The sequence below is a fragment of the Mastigoproctus giganteus genome, chromosome 5 (assembly GCF_048544385.1).
Source record: "Mastigoproctus giganteus isolate SK-2022 chromosome 5, ASM4854438v1, whole genome shotgun sequence".
Taxonomy (NCBI): Eukaryota; Metazoa; Arthropoda; class Arachnida; order Uropygi; family Thelyphonidae; genus Mastigoproctus; species Mastigoproctus giganteus.
The window spans coordinates 181,351,494-181,375,759 of NC_143579.1; the positions used below are offsets into that span (position 1 = coordinate 181,351,494).

General features: G+C 37.0%; 1 protein-coding gene across 8 annotated transcripts in view; it reads left to right on the top strand.

The window, feature by feature from the left end:
* The window catches only part of MED15 (mediator complex subunit 15), a 442,919-nt gene that overhangs the window by 217,890 nt on the left and 200,763 nt on the right, over positions 1-24,266 (top strand). For all 8 annotated transcript variants that reach the window (XR_016546979.1, XM_090374288.1, XM_090374289.1 and 5 more), the window contains 2 exons: positions 17,698-18,060; positions 18,197-18,348. Coding sequence is in view for 7 of the 8 variants with exons in the window: in XM_090374288.1 (XP_090230414.1) it covers positions 17,698-18,060; positions 18,197-18,348 (515 nt within the window). In the remaining variant the exon portion in view is untranslated. The remainder of the gene's footprint in view (positions 1-17,697; positions 18,061-18,196; positions 18,349-24,266) is intronic.

The window sequence follows — 24,266 nt, forward strand, 5'->3', positions numbered from 1 at the left end:
ACTTTGCCTGTCATCACTGGAGCTGCATTGGTATTCACAGCCACGAGTCTCTTGAGATGAAGCTAGTATTTTTCCAGAAAGCGGCATACGATGTCACAAATGTCTTCCTCAGCAGTAGTTCCATGGATAGAAATCATTTTCAAACTGTCATCGCAGGCTCGAAGAAACAGTGAAACTTGTGCCACGTCTTGAATATCGTTACTTTCATCAAGTGCAATTGAAAAACATTGATCAATCAGATCACCTTTCAGCCACTGAAAGGTGATCTGATTGATCAACAAAATTACTTGGAACACTTTCACATTTCTGGGACAGATGTTTTCATCCACTTTTATCATGCATTCCTTAACCACGGAGCCTTCACCGAAAGGTTTGGAATGTTTTGCCAGAAAATAGCCGATTTCATAACTGTCTTTACTACTGATTCACTGCCTTCATTAATTTTTGTAATTGCATTTTGCTGCCTTTGAAGTGAGTTCTTTGTATCCTTTAGTTTTTCTTCTCTTGATTTACCTTCATACTGTTGTTTAATATTGTACTCGTTGATAACACTAATCTATTCACTGCAAATAATACACACAATTTTACCTTTTACCTCTGTGCAAAAGTAACTCAATTACTATCTTGGAATTGTCTCCACTCATCAATGTAACACAGTTTGAAAATTCTCCAGTGATACTGATTTGACCTTGGTAACGATTGGTTATTCTGTTGATTGCTCATTGACATTGTGAGTGAAGGTTCCTTTCTTTTTCTAGTTGGCTTGGAAAGCGACATCATGTCGGAATCACGTGTATAGAAGAGTCACAACACAAAACTGTTTGCTTACTGACTTTATTAAATAGAAACGACAACACAAACATTAGTTCACTCGCATTATGATGTAACTGACTCAGTGGGAAAGCCACAGTAAAACTAACTGTCAGCATGCGAAACAATCGCTTAAATAGGCAATGGAAAATTCTGGAAATTGCACGATCACAGAAAGCAGTGGAAAGAGTAGAACATTTTAGAAATGTCATTATTTTATAAATAATTTCACTGACACAACTGAGCAAACATTGACATAAAAGATATAAGATATCTTTTATAAGATATAAAAAAAAGAGTAATCCAACCAAGGAAAAGAAGGGATCTTGCAGATCCCTTCTTTTCCTTGGTTGGATTATTCTTTTTCCTTAAAATCACATTCTTGTAATGTCAAACAACATGAACTGAGAATGGCCACAAGGCTCCATTGAAGAAGAGACCATCAGCAAGTTATGATCTTGGGTTTCTAGAGGACTACCCACCTTGACGATGTACTTTGAAGGATTGTTTGTGAAAAAAAATTGCATGTGTACTCTGTACGCACAAAAGGTGTTTTATGTGAAAATATCCTTGGCTTGGAAGAGGTTAGCAAAATCCATTTGTAGAATAGTATGACGTGTTGCTAAAGAACCATTATTGTGGTTCTTTTGTGATGTCATACTTCCTTAGTATGATCGCAATGTGTATTGTTGTGGTCAGATATTTGACCATAACAATGCACATCCATCTCAAATTTCCGTTACATTCCATTGTTAGGTGCTGCTAAAGATGTTTTCACATCAAAAGTTCAAGTTTTTAGTAGTGGCAAATGATGCATTCCCACATCACTTGGCCATCCCGTCCAATAATATGTCTAATTCTTCCTTGAATTTATTCCAACTACCTACCTCCACAACAACAGATGGAAGTTTGTTTCAACAATTGACCACCCACTGGCTGAAGGCAAACTTCTGCACTTGTGTAATGCAACCATACTTCCACAATTTGAATTTATGCCTCCATACAAGTAGTCTGAACAAGAAAAAGAGTGCTATCAGCATTGAGCTTGCTCAATTCATTCAAAACCTTAAACACCTCAATTAGATCACCTTGCAGGTGCCTAGTCTCCAGGCACTGCCATTTGCAGAACTTTGAAGCCTTGCTTGGTAAGACCACCCTTTTGTTCCCTTCACTAATCTTGTTACACGCTTCTTGATCAGACCGGGGTTTGAGCCCGTGACCACCAAATATGGAGGATGTGGAAAGGTCAGGAAATGACAACCGCATATCCCCGGAGCAATATGGCCTTAGTTGCTAATGCTCCTAAAAACCAAATAACAATAACAACTAATCTTGTTTCCCTTCTCTGCACCTGTTCTGACAGATCAGCATCATTTCCTAAAATGAGTCTTCCTCACTTATATGCAGTATTCAAGATGTGGACTGACTATTGCCTTGTACAATGAGATAATCACCTCCTTATCCCTGCTAGCAAAGTTCCTGGTTATCATTGACAAAACACCATGAGCTTTCCTGACAGCCTGTCTGTGCTGCTCAGAGAACTTCATATCTGACTGTACAATTACCCTCAAGTCTTTCATTTTCCACTATTCTGAGTGCAATACCACACAGTTGGTACATAAATCTGGGATTACCACTACCCATATGCAGATCTTGCATTTGTTAGTGTTAAACTTAAATGTCTATTGGGTATGTGATTAGGATTGTCCAGTATTCTGGCAAATGAACAATCTGTAATTGTAAAAGCCTCGGCATCTTGTCAGTTGGGTCCAAATGACTAGAAAATTGAAGCCAGCTGGATTTGTGAATGCTAAACTCACTAAGGGCAGTTACCTCACTGTTAGGAAAGTTGGACTAGAGAAAATAGTGTCAGAGAAATTAAGTTACAGCTCCACATGATTGGGTGAGTTGGGAGAACGATGGAGGCAGCAGATGAATTTGACAAAATGGGGTAGAGAGATTTTAAGCCCTAGAATATCAAAAAGAGGAGATTCCACATTACTAAGTCTTTGACAGCTAATATCACACAGACGTATGCACAAGTACCACCTTTTAACTGAAATGAATCCTACAGAAAATAATTTGAACAACTAAGATGAGCAGTTGTTGAAACACTCAATAGGTAGGATTCTTTCAGAAAAATAAGTGGGAGATTGCAGACTAAAGTGGAAATGGATGTCAATGAAATTGGATCTGAGACAATGTATATTATGGAATGAACAAGGAAGTGTTTGGAAGGTGTAGATATTTTTTGAAGATAAGTTTGTACTGTTAGTTTTGACTATTCATGATGCAGATAAAGTAAAAAGAGGGTCATGTTCAGTAGAATAAAGTAAAAAGAGAGGAGGGTGGCATATTGTATGAATTGATAAAATTTGTAGATATGGTGACCTGCTGCAAAAATATATCCAGCTCCTTGATATAATGTGGCCTCATATGTCCCTGCACATGTATGTACACTACTTATGCCAGATAGTGACTCCCTCAAGTCACTATCTGGCAGAGTTGGAGCAGCAAGATTACACACTAGGTGATCCAGATGCTGCCTTCTAAAGTTACTTAATAGGTTTAGTCTACCAGATTTTAAAATAGAAAAGTTGTGATAGATTGATCTCGTGAGTTGTTTATTTTTAAAGTAGCTCATAGAGTGGTTGAGGGCTGTTGGTCCTCTTTTAAAGGATAGTGAGATGTGACAGTCCTGCATCGTGTCATATACCTGTCATTTATCCGCAGTGTGGGTCAGTTTAGTACAACTGTGATTTGCAGGTTGCGTTCAGTTCCAATTTTTGAATATAAGTAAATACATTAATTATCAAAAATGAATATATTAACTCATGGAGCAAGTGTTTTTTATTAGATTTTTTTTTTTCTTTCTAAGTAACATTTGCTGTATTATCAAGTGTGTATTATGTTTTGGTTCTCTAATATGAATTACGTGCAATAATACTCCACTATTGATATACAGTATAGTGTCAGTTATCCAGAATAATTGATGTCGGACTTCTTCTGGATAGCCAGTTTTTCCGGATAATCGAATGTAAGGTAAGATTAAATAAATTTAATCTTACCTTACTTTACCTTATTTATTACTTACTTTACCTTATTTATTTAATCGTAAGGTAAGATTAAATTTATTTAATCTTACCCTACGATTAAATTAAATAATTAAGATTAATTGAATAAAAAAAAATTATAAACCATCTCGGAAAACAGAAACATCCATCTAGGCAGTTTTATGATTTTTATAAAAAACAAGAAAATTAGAAAGATTTTTAAATGCTCTCGGTTTTTTCGACTTACTGATAGTGAGCATGGACAATCTGTGCATCCCAGTAGCATTTGCGCACACAGCAATTTTAGCTCGCTCCTTTCTCATCTTAAAACCTGGTGCAGAAATTTCTCTTTTAGTAGCTAGGGTTTTTCTTAGTAATGCTTTCCATAATCCCATCTCATCCAAGAATTTGTCTTGTTCTTCCTTGAATTTGTTCAAATTATCCATTTCCACAATGATTGATGGAAGTTTGTTCCAGTAATCAGCTACCTGCTGGCTGTAGGTAAACTTTCATACATCTGTCCTGCAACCATCCTTCCTTGATTTGAATTTATGCCCCCTAATGTATTGTTTCAGCAAAAGGAAGAATGCCATCAACATTGAGCTTACTCAATCCATTCAAGGCCGTAAATACCTCAATCATATCTTCTCGCAGGTGCCTAGTCTTTAGATTCTGCAATTTGCAGAACTGAAGCCTTCCTTGGTAAGAGAAACCTTTTGTTCCATTCACCAATCTTGTTGCCTTTTTCTGCATATGTTCCAGCAGATCTACATCCTTCATAAAATGAGGCTTCCAAACCTGTATACAGTACTGAAGGTGTGGCCCTACCATGGTCTTGTACAAAGGAATAATCACTTACTTGTCCTTACTAGTCAAGTTTCTGTATATCATAGACACAAAACTTCATGAGCTGTCCTGCAGCCTGTCTGCATTGTTCAGAGAATTTCATATCCGACTGCACAACTACCCCAGTTCTTTTTCATTTTCCATTATGCTGAGTGTAGTATGACACACCGTTGGTATATTAATCTGAGATTACTGATACCCATATGTAGTGTCTTACATTTGTCAATGGTAAACTTCAACTACCATTTCTCAGCCCATTAGCCGAATTTTTCTAGATCTTGTTGCAGTAGTTTATCATGAAACCCCAGGGGCTCACATTTGGTGAGTATGGGCTTGGCATACCCAGGGTCCCAAGCTGGATATCATCATTCTTCTCTTTCTTGGTGATTCCTTTCTCCTTTTGACTCTTGTTTTCTCTCTCTCTCAGGGGATAATTCAGAATAATTTTTTTATTTTTTATTATTATTATTATTTTTTTTTTTTGACTAGTGCAGAATAAGCCTCAGGTTTCCTTGCACTATATGGCTAATAATAATAATATAATGATTACTGTCACTAAACATCCTGCCAACCTTTGTATCGTCTGCATACATAGTCATAGTCCTGGTATACCTTCATCAGTATCATTAATAAATATTGAAAACAACAGTGGGTCCAGCACTGATCGTTGGTGACATCACTAATAACATTAATCTACAAAGAGCAATGCCCATTAGGAGGAGAATTACAAAAAACTGGTGGAGTGCATTCCATGGAAACTAGATTCTTTCCTAAAGGATAGGTTTCAGCACACATTATTAATTTTCCTGTAAATAAAGGTTATTTGTAGATATATGCGAGCTGTTCTGCAGCCTGTCTGCATTATTCGGAGAATTTTACGTGTTAAGATATTAATGTTATAGCAGTGTATATTACCCGTTCACAAGGATAATTCAAAGGGTGAATTGGGTAAATACAGACATAAATATAATAAAAGAATAATTTTCCTTTGAGTAACATATATAGCAAAAAAAAAAAAAAAAAAAAAAAAAAAAAAAAAAATCCTGAAAAATGGGCAGGATTTTTTTTTTTTTTTTTTTTTTTTTTTAACCACTGTTTTATCTGCAGTTTACCTTTTGGATTACCATAACAGACAAACCAGATGAGTGATTTCTGACCTGGTCGTAAGCGTTGCTGCTGACAAGACCATGAAATCTAAAACAAGGTGTCTCTTTTTTTTATTATTTTTTTTTTATGGTTGTGTATGAGTTCCCATTGAAAAATGTTCTCATCAATGCTGAGATAACAACAGTTTCATCAACTGGCCCTGTATCATCTTCATCTATTTCTTTTCACATTTTTTGCAGAAAGAAATAGATGAAGCAGCATCAGTTCTTTAAAATCTACCATATGATATTATGAAGCTCTGATTGTGAGAGAATGTTCAGCCAGGTTGGAAAAATAAAAACTGAGTTCAGATCTTCTCTTTCTGGTGAAGTACAGGAAATGCTATCAGGGCCACTATGAACAAAACTTGGACCCAATATTTCTGAAGAGGGCAGTCTACCATATCTTTCTTGAAATGATGAAAATCAATTGATGTCTAAATAGAATATTCAGACAGAAAATGATAGGTAAGCTAATGTTCAAAAACATGCTGTACTGATAAACAATCCTACAGCTGTATTTGAATATAAGTGTGTATTTTGCCAGTGGAATTTAATTTCTGATGCAGTGTGGACTTTTAAAAACCCCTGTTGTTCACCTGTTTTGGCCCAAAATTTTTTTTTGTTTTCTTCCTATTTATGAATCACCGATCTCCAGCTTTTTGAGACACTGAGTGCCAAGAATTCTTGTCAAGTGATAAATGTGATCTTGTAGAATGCGTCAAATTTATTTAGTTCTTTCCATTTATGTAGTTCTTTATTCCTTTTTTTGTAAATAGGAGGTTTACAAGTAGTCAGTATAGTCTTAGAAAGGAAAGTTACCTTTCATATTCTTATTATCAGGGCTCTTTCTCTGCTGGAGCAGCATTCCAGAAGTTAAAAAGAAATAAAATAAGCATATATTTATAAAAGTATTTATCTTAAAAATTATTTATTATTACTAATGCCATTGGCAAGTTATGCATTAGTGAAGAGTTAAGCTAGATTCACAGCTTGACTTTGTAATCTTTATAAAAATATAAATCATTTTTTAATATAAATGATACCTTTAAATATGGCTTCTGTAGCCAAGTGGTCAGGAGCGGGACTACAGTAGCACATGCTTTTTGAGTAGACTGGGGTTCAAGATCCTGACTGCTAAATACAATGAATCTGCCAACCTGTTGTAGTGGACAAGCTGCAGTTTACCTTTTTTACCATTAAATTAATTTTATTAATTAGTTTTGCAATTTACTATACTTTAGTAATTTGAAATGTCAAATTAGTGCTAACGATGCTTTTATTTCTCAGCATTCTGGAAGTTTATATTTTACAAAAAAAAAAAAGCACTGCTTATTATCAAAATAACCCAGCTAACCCCACAAACTTTTAACTGCCACTTGTTCACTATCATCCTGCTTCCATGTAGCTGGGCTTGGAAACCTTGGTGGTAAAGTTTAAACCCAGGGCAAAAAGTAGCAAACCATGAACTGCAGTGTATTCCCATCGCTTGAGCCTTTGAGTCCAAACACTGTCCTGATACACACAAGCCTGATAATGACTCATAATCCTAAAAGATTAAAAACTGGTCAAGATTAACAGGGACTGTCCATCACTTTTGATAATACATTTATTAACAAATCGGTCATTGAGTAAAGTGCCACCTTTTCTCATTCAAGAATGTCTATAAAATGCTGATTGCACTGAAGATGTTCAGGAGACTCCTCTCTTGATTAACTTGTCAGAACAGTAAATAACAAACACCTTGAAGCTCTCCTCAAGCTTTCAACTTTTGGCAGAGACCCTGCCAGTGTAATTGTTCACACAGCTGTGAATTCTTCCAGAGAGTTCCATCTCTGAATGGAACTTAATGATGTCACAGAGGAAGAAATTGCCCAGGAACTACAGAATCAAAAAGTTAGCATTAGTCTAACTGCATTTTTTATTATTTGAAATCTGACAAGACTGAAATTTGTTTACAGTTACTGTGGTAAATTTAGCATTAGTAGAGGCATACGATGCAGTGAAGCAAGCTTATACAGCATCAGCGGGGAAAAAAAAAAACAAAACGCTTACCTTTCACCTCTCCATTCGTTCCAAATACCTGTCCAGCTCAGCCTTAAATTTTTTTAGGCTATTAGCTTCCACAATAAAAGATGGAAGCCTGTTCCACTAATCAACCATCCACTGGCCAAAGGCTTATATTGTTATTTTTTTTTTTTTTTTTTAGGAGCATTAGCAACTAAGGCCATATTGCTCCGGGATATGCGGTGGTCATTTCCTGACCTTTCCGCATCCTCCGTATTTGGTGGTGACGGACTCGAACCCCGGTCTAATCAAGAAACATGTGCTACGCACTGCTGCTCCTTCCCACCTGGCTACGGAGGCGCCGCACTGGCCAAAGGCAAATTTCTGCTCATCTACTCTACACCTGTCTTTCCTTAATTTTAAACTGTGCCCCCTCAGGTTCTTAGTGTGAGCAAGAGGAAGGATCCCATCAACATTCAGCTTGCTCAACCCATTCAAGGCCTTATACACCTCAATCAGATCACCTTGCAGGTGCCTACTCTCCAGGTGCTGCAGTTTGCAGAACTTAAGCCTTTCTTGGTAAGAGCACCCCTTTGTTCCCCTCACCAATCTTGTTGCCCTTCTTTGTACTTGTTCTAGCAACTCTACATCCTTCCTACTACTCTAGATGTAGCCTGACCTTTGCCTTATATAATGGGATAATCAACTCCCTGTCAGCAAAATTCCTATATATCATTGACAAGACTCCATGACCTGCCCTGGCAACCCATCTGCACTACTCAGCGAACTTCATATTTGACTGCACAATTACCCCGGGTCTTTTTCACTTTCTACTTCCCTGAGTGTAGTACCACACAATTGGTACGTTTCTTTTCGGTCATTGCTACCCATATGCAGTACTCTGCATTTGTCAAAGTTAAACTTCATTTGCCACTTCTCAGCCCATTTTCCCAACTTATCTAGATCCAGTTGGAGTAGCATACTGTCTTTACTGTCATTAACAACCCTGTCAACCCTAGTATCATCTGCATGCTTGGACATTAAACCTGATATGCCTTCATCAATATCATTGATAAATATACAAAACAACAATGGACCCAACAGCGAACCCTGGCGAACTCCACTAATACCATTTGTCCACGAAGAGCAGTGTCCATTGATTACCACTCTGTCGTCTCCCACTCAACTATCCCTTTATCCATTGTAGCAACCCTTAATTATCCCTTAATGTCATAACCTCTCCAATTTGTACAGCAGTCTTCCATGTGCAACAGTATCAAAAGCATTCTTGAAATCCAAGTATACAATATCAGAATTATTTTTGGCATTCAGTTCCTTTGTGACTACATCATAATATCCAATCAAATTGGTCAAACAAGACCTCCCTTTAACAAACCCATGATGTGTCTTAACTATTACTGCAGTCTTGTCTAGATGATCCTGCAATGCTTCTTTAACCAGTGATTCCATTATTTTCCCCGGAACACAAGTTAAACTAACAGGTCTGTAGTTACTTGTGTCACCTTTTGACCCCCCCCCCTTGTGAATTGGTGATACATTTGGCCACCTCCAGTCCACAGGGAGCTCCCCTGAGTCCAAGGGAGCTGTCATAGGAACATGAGAGCAAAATGGACAGTTATTAAAAAAAAAAAAAGATAGTATACTAGTATCCACATCCTAACTTTCTGCACATCAACCTTGCCAAATAGTGTAAAAGCAGGTTACCTAAATTGTCAAATCTGCTCATATGTTCTGAATCCTATATGATGCTACAAATTCGAGAATATGAACATTTTCAAAACGCTTGTTGAGAAGTTCAGTTCCTGTTGGTCTCAACTATGGTTCTATGCACATGCACAAATTGATTATAACTCTTAAACTGCAAAATGTTTGAAGTTTAAAGGTGACAATTTAGTATATTCCAGAGTGTGAGCAATATGAAACAGAAAAGCAAATATAGGAATATGAAACAGAACAGCAAATATAGGAATATGAAACAAAAAACACGATGACATAATCAGGCTGCAAAAAAAGCAAGTTTTATCATATTTAAAACATTAGCATTAGTAGAGGCATTTGATGCAAGAAAGCAAGCTTATGCAGCATCAGCCAAAAAAAATAAATAAATAAATAAAAAATAACCACTTCTACTTCACCCCTCTGATCGTTCGAAATACCTGTCCAGCTGAGCAAACTTATTTAGGCTATCAACTTCCACGACAAGGGATGGAAGTCTGTTCCACCAACCAACCACCCGCTGGCTAAAGGCAAATTTCCTCACATCTATCCTACATCTGTCTTTCCTCAATTTGAATTTATGCCCTCTCAGGTGATTACTCTGAGCAAGAGGAAGAATCCCTTCAGCATTGAGCATGCTCAAACCATTGAAGGCTTTATACTCCTCTATCAGATCACCTCGCTGGTGACTAGTCCCCAGACACTGTAATTTGCAAAACTTAAGCCTTTCTTCGTAAGAGTACCCCTTTGTTCCATTCAGCAATCTTGTTGCCCTTCTCTGTAATCGTTCCAGCATCTCTACATCCTTCTTGAAATGAGGCCTCAAGACCTGTATACAGTACTCTAGGTGTGGCCTGACCATTGCCTTATACAAGGGAATAATCACCTCCTTATCCCTGCTAGAAAAATTCCTATATATCATTGACAATACACCATGAGCTACTCTTGCAGCCCGTCTGCACTGCTCAGAGAACTTCATATCTGCCTGCACAACCACCCCCAGGTCCCTTTCATTCTCTACCACTGTCAGTGTAGTACCACAGAGTTGATATGCTGTTTCCCATATGTAGTACTTTACATTTGTCAATGTTAAACTTCATTTGCCACCTCTCAGCCCATCTGCTCAACCTTTCCAGATCCTGTTGCAGTAGCATAGTGTCAGTAGTGTCCTTGATAACCCTGCCAACCTTCGTATCGTCTGCAAACCTGGACATTAAGCTTGATATACCATCATCAATATCATTTATAAATACAGAAAACAATAATGGACCCAATACTGAACCCTGAGGGACTCCACTAATAACATTAGTTTATGATATGCTATGACAACACAGAAACAACAGTCTGTAGTAACACAGACCAATGTATTGATTCCTGCGAATATTTCTTGCTAGCTGGGCTTATTCCACTATTTACAACTACACAAAAATCTTCTAAGCAAGTGCTGAAGCAAGCAATATACTGATTTCATTCCCTGCAGCTACCACCACAATCTGGCGATGAGAAATGGAAAGACAGGAATCTAATGTGAAAAAAGTCATCCATATACCTGTATGGTGATATAAATGATAAACTTGACCAAGAGGAAATATTAGAGATCTATGCAGATCTATGATCTAAGAAGGTGACATATATTGGACATTGTCCCATATCTATATCATAAGAAAAGAAAGAAAGAAAAGGCTAAAACCAACCAAAATAAACTGGGTACGTTGAAGAAAGACAAATTTGTCCTCTGCTAAACAAAAATAATGCATAATATAATTCACTGGAACTGTAGAGATTTTTGTAACAGTGCAACTGCACCTCATAGTGCAGTTGCACTGTTTCTGGGCAACTACACTGTCATCCAAAATTTTTTGCAATATAACATTTCAGATGCACTATCAAAACACTCATTTGCAGTACTTTGTTCAAGAAGAATGCATGCCACAGGAATCTGCTCAGTGCCACTTTATTTTCAATTAGGAAGTAAGTGCAATGGATAACACTGGTCAACACGTAAAATATTATGACTAAGACTAATTTTATGATGCTGAACATGAAAATCACATTAAAATGTGTCAGTTGGTTCTTGTTTTCGAATTGCAGTTGCAGTCTCATATTAGCCAGTTACTCTACATTATAGACTTTGGCTCTCGGCTAAATGCATGACAGTGCCACAGTTTCAGTACCACTAAACTCTTATCACATGATTGACAACTGTCTCCTTGCCCTGCATCACATAAATTGTTGCCTCAAATGAGTCTTCAACTCTGTTGCAGTAACTCTCGAATATGGCTATGTACTGGGTAATTTGTTCTCAGTTAACAGTACTCTATAAGATTCCTACTTTTTGGCAAAATTTGTTCGTGTGAGATTAATATGCTCTGTAATTATGTGAATAGTCCGGATGATTTATTATTATTATTAGCTGAATGGTGCAAGGAAGCCCGAAGCTTATGCTGCACCAGCCAAAAAAAAATTCCGAGTTACCCTGAGAGAGAGAGAGAGAGAGAGAGAGAGAGAGAGAGAGAGAGAGTGAGTTAAAAGTAGAAGGGAATCACCAAGAAGAGAAGAATGATGATATCCAGCTCAGAACCCTGGGTGTGCCAAGCCCATAATCACCAGGTGTCAGTCCCTGGATTTCTTTTACATATGTGGAGAAGTCACTTTAGTTTCAAGAAAACATCCTTTAACTCAAGCCATAAGAAAGCCTACTTCTTGTACATTGGGTGTAAAGTAGGTGACAAGGACAAGAACTGGACTCCACACATATGCTGCACTACCTATTTATCAAAACTCAACGCGTGGGTGAATCAAAAGGGACGTTTTATGCCTTTCGCATGCCCATGATGTGAAGGGAACCAACAAATCACATCAAATTGTTACTTCTGTATGGTGCCACCTATTAGAAAAGGGATGGCAATGAAGAAAAAGTGGACAGTGACATACCCAAATATATCATCTGCAATTCGTTCCATGCCTCACGGTGAAGTGCTACCTATTCCTGAAGATGAAGACACTGATGAACATCAACTTGATATACACTAAGCAGTACACAGCTGTCTACGTCAAGGGATCCACCATTTTGTCCTAACCTTTATCCTTCTGAACCACATAAGATCACAGAAAGTGAGATTAATGACCTCGACAGGGATCTCAAACTGCCAAAGAATAAGGCATTGCTTTTGGCCTTGAGGCTACAACAGCGAAATCTTCTAGATCACTGTTTCCAAATTGGGGTCCGTAGACCAGTTCTCGGGGGTCCACAAAACAGTGGTTGACCCTGCACACATATATACGTATGCATATAATATATGCATCTGTTATATATAGGGGTCCGCAAACTTTTTTTTTTTTTTTTTTTTTTAAGGGGTCCATTAACTTTTTTGATTTTTGAAAGGGTCTGTAGGTCTCAGTAGTTTAGAAACCACTGTTCTAGATCATTCTGTAAAAGTAGCATTTCACACTCGAAATAAAGACAAATTCTATCAAACAGAAGGTGAACCCACTGTTTGTAAGGATTTTGGTTGTCTAACGGCAGCAACGAATGTGAGGCATGTTCTCAAAGAATGGAGACTATTTATAGATGCTTCTAAGGTTCACAGCCTTAAGTATCTTATAGCTGCCTAAGGTTGTGTTATTGCGCAATGGAAATATGCTGCCTTCACAATACTTCTTGCGTGTGCTGTCCACAAAAAAGAAACCTACACAAACATGGAGAACATCCTCATAGGTGTACAACTATCAGAAGTTGAATGGCATTAAGACTACAAAAGGGTTACACTAAGTATTGTCGATTTTTCTGCAAGTGGGATAGCCGTGCCAAGGATATGCACTACGACAAGAGTTGGCCTCGATGAAAATCATTAACACCTGGAATGAAGAACATAGCATTTGAACCTCTGATAAATCGAAATAAAGTTCTGCTCCCACCAATCCACATCAAACTGGGGACTCATGGAAAATTTTGTAAAGGCTCTGCAAGTCTTGCCTTCACACACTTCCAGAGAAATTCCCAAGATTTAGTACAGAGAACATTAAGGCAGGCATTTTCATTGGTCCACAAATAAGGCAACTTTTCAAAGACAAACAGTTCGAATATGCCCTTAGTGATAGCAAGAAATCAGTGTGGAAAGCCTTTTGAAATATTTTGACTAATTTTCTAGGACATGTTAAAGCTGGCAATTACAGGCAGCTTGTGGAAGATCTCATTACTTCTCATGAAAAACTGGGGGTGTAACATATCATTGAAGATGCATTTCTTGCACTCATACCTGGATTTCTTCCTGCCAAACTGGTGCTGTCAGTGACGAACATCATAAGTGCTTCCTCCAAGACATTGCAGCAATGGAAGAAAGATACAAAAGCAAATGGAGTGAAGCCACGTTAGCCGATTATTGCTTCTGAAGCTGAATACAAGTGAAAGTCAAAAAGGCCCTGTGTTTGATATAGGTATATTTGCAGCTACATTCTTACTGCCATATAAATAATAAATATCTTGTATAAATATAAAAAAGTACTTTTTTTGAAAATGAGCCAATCTGCCATTTTAAGCACCCCAAAATCTATAAAGTAAACTTACTTTCATGCCTGTAACAAGATATTTGTTGTTCAGTGTAATTGGATGGGAGGGATTTGTCACCCTTTTTAGGAATTTGATGGATATAAGCAAATTTTCAAGCAGAAGGGAAAATACTTGTGGAATGAGGAAGTGAAAAAAGTGATAGAACAGGACCTGGAGTTTTCTTAGCCTCAAGACTGTTCAAAATCCTTCTGGCATCCTTTTGACCAAACACCACATGAGGCATTGAATGGAGTGTACTGGGTATGGTGGGAAGTTTACCAAGATCGTTAATACAAGAGTTGGAAGACAAAAAAGGATGCTAGCAGGTCAGCTTTAACTTTGGCTGAAGTGGCAATAGAACCATACTAGTTTTGACAGAGTTGGGAAGAGAAATGGGCAAAAGTTCTGGCCAATAGCTTTGCCAAGAGACCAGAATGCTCAACTACTATTTCAACATGAAGCAAGCTTTCCACTCTAAGCCTATTCGGAATCTAGTTCGGACTGATTAATAATTGCTTTACAATAGTTGCCAACTTTGGTGTAGATAGAAAATAAACTTGTAGATTTGTATACAAGCCAATTACGATATGCAGCATTCTTCTCTTGAACAGCCTTAGCACAATATTGGAGAACCAAGGTTTAGATAAAGGATGAGATTTTAAGGTGTAGTGTAGAATAAAGGATTTCATCCCTAGAAGAATGATTTCACTGAAACAATCTTAGCAAACTTTGGCATAAAAAGATTTGAAACAGTAATCCAACCAAGGAAAAGAAAATAAATCGAGCAGATCATCTGATTGCATTCTTTTAATGCCATGCATTCTTGAGAATGGCCATGAGAGAAAGGCTGTTGGAGAAGAGACCATCACCAGGTTATAATCTGAGGTGCCCAGAGGACACTCACCTTGACCATGTACTCAGAAAAATTGTTTGTGAGAAAAATATCAAGTTTGTTGGCTGTATGATTGGGATTCTCTGGTATTCTGGTAGTTAAATGAACAATCTATGCAAGGTCATGAGTAATTGCAGAAGCCTCAACATCTTGACCAGCTGGGTCTGTGTGAGTAGAAAACGGAAGCCATCTGGAGTTGTAAACTTTAAAATTACCTTGCTTTTAGGAAAGTACAATTGGAGAAAGTCAGGCTTCAGAGACAGGAAGTTAGAGTTCCAAGTGATTAATGGAGTTGAGAGAATGATAGAGGCAACAGATGAATTTGACAGAATGTGGTAGAGAGATTTTCAGCTGGAGAAGATTGAAAAAAGGAGATTCCAAATTACTAAGGCTCTGACAGAGAATATCAGAGTGGACATATGCACAAGTACCACATTTGAAGTGAAAGGAATTGTACAGTGAATAATTTGAATCAACCAATAACTGTGATTCTGTCAGAAAAAGTACATGTGGTTTGGCAGACTGTAAATGGAAATAGACATCATTGAGATTAGAACTGAGACCACTCATTTGTGAAAGGAAGAAGAAAGCATATGGGAGTTTTAGATCTTTTCACAGATAAGTTTTTTTTTTCATTAAAATTTTATAGCAAAAGCTTATCTCTCATTACTCACCTTAAAATCCATATTGTTTAAATTCCATAAAAGTACAAAAAGAAAAAAAAAGAAACACTTGTACCCTGTATGCATGAAAGATGTTTTATGTGTAATGATCTTACTAAATTTCGAACAGCCAGAACCGAAATCATGAACAATTAACATTTTATGCTCATACCCGCTACTTATTCTACTGAATCAATTTTAGTGACATTAGCATCACACTTCAGTTTGAAATATTTAGTATGAACAATGAAATGAACACACCCGCTGCTTACTCTACTGAATCATCTCATCATTTAGAAAAGGTTAGGCCAATAGCCTAATTACCCATTTTATTGTAGCCATTTGTTGAATAGTATGATTGCAACAATACAAGTATTTGTATTGTTACAATTAGTGAAATCCCCTAGTGTTTAGTACTGGGCTCAGCTGCTTGTGGAAAAACATTTATGATTTGCCTCTTGATGGAAATATATAACTCCTTCAGTAATATTGACTGGTACTGTAATGCCTACGTTATATGCACTCTCTGCCTACCTGTATCTCTTGATTTTTATTTTCTAATGCAATCAAACAGTATAAATACAGTATCCTTTTTTACATATCACATTGTGGATTATTGGGGGGGGTCACATTGTACCCCTCCATTTCTTTACAAATTGTGAATAACTGAATAATATACATTTATGTAACACCCATAGATAAAGTTAAATTCATTGCCATTTATTTAACAAAATGTTGCTCCATAACAAAAGCAGAATGTCTTTTAGATAACTTATGTTTATGCTGTAATGAAAACTTAATGTAATTGGCTGAAGTCATTCATTATATATGGCATCTCCTTTGAATGCTAAAACCTTGACCAGATTGGACCAACAAGATACCAGGAAATTTCTTGGTACTTTTATTTTTACAATAGTAGAATGCCTTATAATGTGGCTTTGTTTTATCTGGTAATGGGCATAATCAAGTCATGACTGATTATTAATCATATCATTTCATTATGGAAATCATTTGATTATGTCTATCACTAATTTTAACCAAGTGTCTCACTTTGGTCACCAGAAGATCTGGTCAGCTTACCCAAATAAGTTATGCAAGTTAGATTTGGAAAGAATGATTCCTGTTATCTATCATTCAAAGGAGATGCCATATATAATGCTGCCCTCACCATGTATAGCTGTATTGGTTACCATTAGGAGTACCTTTTTTGTTGTTTCCACTCTTAGGCTATAAAATTTTAAGAGAATCATTTGCAAATTGAGCAGTTATAGTATGTCATTCCTTCCAACATTCTATATTTAGAAGTTGAGGCTGACTTGGTTCTTCAGCACACAACTTTCCTACAATCACATTTACTAAAAGCATGCCATGCATTTCATGAGTTTTGATTTCTTTTAGCTGTACAGGTTTGTCTTCTTTACAAAACAGACAACATAGGTTTGGTTTGTGAGAGAATGCTTGATTAACATGGTATTTCTTCAAGAATCTCTGGATGGATGAGTTACTTTTTTTTTTAATCATATCTTCTACAGATTAAAATTCCATGCATATTCTGAGAAAACAAAAAAAAAAAAAAAAAAAAAAAAATAGCTTCATCTGCGTCTTTACAGACTGAAATGTATTACATTTAAATTAATAGCTGCAAAGGAGAAGAGCTTATTATCCTTCTCAGTTTGTAGCCTGTTGCACTTGTGTTGATTCAACAGGAAATTAATACTATTCACTTCTCTTAAACAAACTTTGCCCTCTCATAAATCAGGTTTTTCATCCACCAAAGCAGGCAAACTTGACCATATGGACATATGTGGATGCTTTGTGGCCTTAGTTGCTTTGACAAAGAAACATGTTTCTTAGAACAGAATCTGCTTCTTCAGGCTCTAACTTTTTGGACTGCATATGGCCAAAACTTTCACTTAGCTTTAAATCTAGTGTTATCTTGAAACTGTAATAATCCACAAATTACTTAACATATTATTCATATTTTTTAATGTTTCAGATTCAAAGAAGACAATTCAGCCAGGTTTGGCACAAGCAACTGCTGCTTCAACTATGGCACCATCTGGTGGTGGAACTACATCTGGTGGCCAGGTGTCAGATCCAATGAGTGCTCTTCGTAACTTAGCTAACCAAGGTGGAAATACTGCCATTACCATACAGTCTCAGCCAGGACAGACTCAAATGACTACTCCACTTCTTGGTTCAGGTGGTACTATAAGTGCTATTCCCATTTCACAGACACAGCAGGTTCAGGTTCAGCCTTTATCACAGTCAGACATTGGTTCATCATCATCTCCCAATGTTGTTGTTAATCAATTCCCACAACAGAGAATGAATCCTCATGTTATGCAGCAGGCCAGGTGTAAGTACTGATAAATAAATTTTAGTAATCATGTATAGATTTGGAAGATGAAGAATTTACATAGTGCATAAAGCATTTTAAACAAGAGTTATGATTTTCATAAATGTATTTACAACTATTCACTGTTATTTCATAGTTTTAGGTTCAGTAGGGGGTATTGTGGCACCAACTCCACAACAACCAAGACCACAAATGATATCTCCAAACGTTCAGTTACAGTTACAAAAATTAAGACAACAGCAACCGCAACAACAGCAACCACCTCCAGGAGTTGGAAATTCTTCAATGGTAATTGAAATTCTAGTTTAATTTAATATTTTATTGATCTCATTATTTGTGATGATTAAAGTTGATAAGAGATTTAGTTGATGTCTTGAAGACATTTACGGAATAGAAAGGATTTATGCAGAGAATTTCGTGTTTCCATCTCACTTGAACCAGTTCTTAAATGATATTTTCTAGTTCTTGGTTCTCAAATTCTAGTGTAAAAGTATCAGATTAGACAGACTTTGTACTTTTTAGCAATTGAGATGAGAGTATTTTAGGGCAAGAGCCTAATGCTACGTGGTAGAATAACTAACTTATAGACTAGTGCAATAGCATCAGTTTAATTCATAGCCATCTACCAAAGTAGTTAAATTAGCATCATTATAATTATATCTCATATTGTGAATGCTTTCACAATGAGTTGCCATGGTATTGTACCTTGAATAAGTAACACTTCACCGGTGGAGAAGACTACTGTTACTTATTCTCAGCGGATACCACCACCCAGACGGCACCTTGTCGAATCTTATTGGCTTCTAATCAGTGGGTGGCAGATACCCTGGTGTTGCAATAATGACAATCCAGTTGTGCAGAGACTATAGAGTATTTTAGGGCAAGAGCCTCATGCTATGTGGTAGAATAACTAATGTATAGGTTAGTGCAGTAGCATCAGTTTAATTCTAGCCATCTACCAGAGTAGTTAATTTGGCATCGTTTTAATAACTTTAATCTCTCATATTGTGGAGTTATGCTTCATAACTGGAGTGTCATTATTGCAACACCGGGGTACCTGCCCACCCCGTAAGACTGCCAACCGACCTTTTGGTATTCGTCTGCAAGAGCTACTCAAAGAATTTAATATCAAGGTAGACAAGATTGCCCAAACACCGAAGCAACACCTTCCACCCTGGCATGCGCATTTCCCAGCATGTGACTTGTCCCTTAGAAATTGGGGAAAGTCGGACACTCCATCGTTTTGTCTACCTGCAGCTTTATTCAGCACACCGAGCTGAATATTCTGACTTCGCGCCAGTTTACACAGACGGCTCGAAGTCGGAATCATATGTGGGATCTGCTGCTGTCTTTACAGACAGCACTACATCGGAGCAGATTCCCTCTGAATGCAGCATATTTACTGCAGAGCTGCACGCTATAGAGTTAGCCTTGGATCACATTAGTGAATGCCAATACCAACAGTTCATTTTGTATTCTGACTCTCTCAGTGTGTTACAGGCTTTAATATCTGTGAGATATAATGCTCATCCGGTTCTGTCTAGCATTCAGCAGAAGATTCACTTCCTCCGGGAACATGAATATGATATCCGCTTCTGCTGGATTCCGAGCCACGTTGGGATTAAGGGAAATGATTTGGCTGACACCGCAGCCAAATCAGCAATCCCCAATAACAATCGCTGCCTGTCAGCCCCCTATACAGACTACAGGCAAACAATACAGCAGAAGATACACTCCCAATGGCAGGACTCGTGGAATAGACAGACTGGGAATAAACTATATTGTATAAAGCCTGTAATTGAACCGTGGCAGTCTAGTCTGCGCAGGAATCGTAAGGAGGAAGTTGTTCTTGCCCGGACCCGCATAGGACATAGTCATTTGACACATTCATTTTTGCTGAGGGCTGATGACCCTCCTATGTGTGAGTCCTGTGGCACAATTTTAACTTTTAGACACATTTTAATTGATTGTCCAGATTTTAGCAATATCCGTTCTACCGCTTTTAATCATCTGACTGAGCCGTATACACTCAGTCAGATTTTATCTGACAATGACCATGTGTCTGCTGTTTTTACCTTTTTAAAGTCAATAAACATTTTTGCTCTTATATAAAATTTATATTTTTCTTTTATACATATGTTATACATCTTGACCTAACTAAGTAGGTCACTGAAAGTTTAAAATTTTCTATATACGACCTGGTCTTGGCGCATTATAGCCTCAGTAGCTAATGCGCCAATAAAAACAAAACCAACCAACCAACCTGCCCACCCACCAATGAGAAGCCAATAAGATTCAAAACGTTGCCATCTGGGTGGTTATATCTGCTGAGAATAAATAGCAGTAGTCTTCTCCACGTGAAGTTTTACTTATTCGAGGTAGTACAATATCATGGCAAATTGTTGTGAAGGCATTCACAATATGAGATATAATTAAAATGATGCCAGTTTAGCTACTCTGGTAGATGGCTACAAATTAAACTGATGCTATTGCACTAACCTATACATTGGAATTGAAATTGTTTCTCTACCCTGATGTTCACAGTTAATGAAATGCCCTGTCCCATAAGCTGTGATATTTAAACGCCCCCCTGTATTTTTTTCTCCCCTAGCATTGCAAAGTTCTGCCGAAAGACAGATTTATGTTAAAATTGGTTGCCCATCAGAACATTTAAATCGTCTGATAAATTAATATTTTAATAGAAACACAAAAAATAAGTGACAGTGTGGTATTACAAATCGATCTGTAAAAGCCTGACAGAGCTGGAAATATCTAATACAGTCAGTTCTCGTATAACACTTGTTTACACTACACAAATTCGATCATACACGATTTATAAAGAGGGGAACGATATCTTATATAACACGAACCGAATTCGCCTATGCACGATTCGCCTTTGTGTTTACAAGAAATGGCAGTCGAACGCAGAATCACCTCAACCGAACACAACACAATAGGAATGAAGGGAAGATTCTGAAAATGTATTTGTGTTTTATATCAGTGAAGGGGAAAAACATTTCACCATAATAACGTAAAAACCAACACAATTCCAGCTATCGGTATAATCGCAAATTCAATTAGATCGAGTTTACTACCAGTTTATAATGGATTCCACTAGCGGAAACGCAACTGGAAATTGTTTTTATTGTTTTGTGGTAGTAACCCCTAGAAATGTGAGGTGTTAATAGTGTATTTCTGCGTTTACGGTGTTGTTTATTCAGTTGCCACACGCGCGCAGCTTTGTTTATGTGTATCAAGTGTGCCTCCTCATTTTGTAATTGTGCTTTATTCCCTAAAAATGAGTAAAATACATAAAAGGTGTGAAAAGGAAGTGTCCTTTGAAGACACTGCAGATTCAGAGAGAAAAATAAAAGCAATATCGATAAACAGAGGCGGACTGGGTCAAAAATGCTTACCCGGGGAAATTTATAGTGGCCTCATACTATGGTTTATGGCCAGAATCACACCAGCCTCTGGGGTTTCCACGGTAAGGCTTATAGCCAGTCCGCCTCGGTCGATAGAGAAAAAATATGAAATTGTGAAACGCTTTGAGCGAAATGAAACACCATGTGATATTGAACGTGCTACAGACCTAAATGAGGCAACCCCGAGAATTACAAAGAATGCAGAGAAAATAAAAACAACTTTCATAGCAGGAACAACTCAAAGTGTAATTAAAATCCATTAGATTAAAATACAAAGAAGAGATGGAACGGCTGTCATCTGTTTGGATAGAAAATCAAACAAAAAACAAGTTTGCTTACAATAGAAGCAAAAGCATTAGCAACATTTTATTACGTAATAGTCGTAATAAAATACTTACGTATTTTTTATTATTTATTATATTATAATAAAACATAATATAATAATAATAAAAAAATTATTATTATCTGTTGTGTTTGGTAATGTTTTGGTTACCAATGTGTGTTCAATCTTGGGTGGTCGGCACCTAACCCTATTTTTCCCATAGGGCCTGTTGTTTATATTGCACGATTTTGCATTGCACGAGGGTTTCTAGGAACACAACTATCGTACTATACGAGGACTGACTGTATCTGAAACCAATAATCAGCATAATTTATCAGGTTTGTTAGTGGTTGAGTGCAAGGAAGGATAGAGAAGTGCATTTAAACCATAGATATTCTTAGAATTACTAACATCATGTAACTAGTGCTAGTTGGTGTTCCAGGGTCCTTTGATTAATCCACTAGTAAGATGTGAAAGTATGTAACACGAACAGTTGTTTGGTGGACCACCATTATTATCTTTGAAATGAAGAAAAGTAATTTAAATTTGTGCACTTCATAATGTATATACAGTGAAACTTCCCTTTAACGGACAGCCATGGGGAATGAAAATATGTCTATTAGAGAGGTGTCCGCTAACAAGGAGTCTGAGGGAATAAAAAAAGAAAAAAGAAAAAAATCGTTAAACGTTTAATGTAAAATTAAATTATATACAGATTTTGAACAATATTTTTGTAAATAATATACATACAATTGTGCTATGCATATTATTATCTTTATCTTAAGAAAAATACCTACAGTAATTACTTATTTTCTTCTGCATCTTCTTCCGTCTGATAATTTTGTTTTCATCATTTGTTTGAAGTGAAGAAACCATCGAAGTCCTTCGTATCTTCTTCAGCGGCGAAAAACATTTTTAAACGATTGATTGTATGAGCGCTTCTTCTATTTTCATTGGTGGTTCGTCGTTAATATGTTCTTCAACAGAATGACCTCCTTCCATTTCTTCATCCTCATGAGGAACTTCTTGAACAATATCGATGATAATGTCGTTGATATCTAGCGCACCATCTTCTGTAGTGAGGTTCGAGTCTATATCTTTGTAGCAGGGTCACTTGTAGCTGAAGTATCGTACGTTATCAATAGATGTTGAAGTTCTTGTTCTTCTTGGTGCTCCACATTGCTGTTCACAACTTCAATTTTTGCATTTGAGAAGCCAGACTTTACAAAACAGTTCACGACAGTTTGTTTTCTAATTGCGTTTACTGAAGAGGAAATCCATTGAATCGCATCTAGGATGCTGATTTTCTTTGCAAGGTCACTTGCACATGTTACATCATTCATGTTTGCAATGAGATGTCTTAAAACACGTTTTCTGTAGTGAAGTTTAAAATTTTTTATTATCTCTTGATCCAAGGGCTGACACTCTGCAGATGTGTTTGGTGGCAGACAAACGATTTGATTGTTGGACAATTCAATGTGCAGGTGAGATGCAGCATTATCCATGAAAAGAATAATTTTTCTGTTTTGACGAATCATGTTTTGGTTAAAGTGACTTATCCATTCGCTCATGATATCTCGTGTCATCCACGCTTTTTTATTAGACTTCCAGTCAACATTCAAAAGATTCAACTTTATGTCCTTGAAACAACGAGGATTTTTTGGTTTTCCTATAACAAGAGGTTGTTCAAAGTCTCCCAGCATATTTGTACACAATAGTACAGTCAAGTGTTCCTTAGAAATTTTTCCGCCCAGGCACTTTTTGTTTTTTAGACTCATTGTTTTTTCAGGAAGAGCTTTAAAAAACAACCCTGTTTCGTCACAGTTGTAAATATCCTTAGCTTCAAAATCACAACATAAATCTTCCAATTTGATGGTCCATTCTATTACAACCCCAGTATCAACAGATCCACCTTCACCACTTACGGTTTTCCAAGAAATTTTATGCCGAGTTTTGAACTTGTCTAGCCATCCCACAGAAGCTTTGAACTTATTTACTCCCATAGATTTCGCAAACTCCAAAGCCTTTTCCCTAATAATAGGCCCATTAATGGGAATTTTTTTTAGCATGTGCGCGACAAAACCACTCATATGTAACATTGTTAATTTGGAGTCCAACAGTTTTCGGGAATGATTTTTGAACCTGATCATTTCCGTGTTGCCAAAATTGTTTGAGCAGTTAATTTTTTTTCCTTTAGGATGTCGCTTACCTGCGTCTTCGAGAATTTGAATTTTGCAGCGAGATTGCGAACACTATTTTTTTGCTGATCATATGCATTAATGAGTTTGACTTTATCTTTTAAAGTTAAATGTTTACGAGAAGACATTGTGCACTTCACACGACACGACACTGAACAAAACTGAAAACTGAAACTCAAAAGATGAAAGGTCTACCAAATCTCCCCCCCCCCCCGCACACACCGAATTCATCAGAAGTTTTACACGTGGCTTAAAATTCTT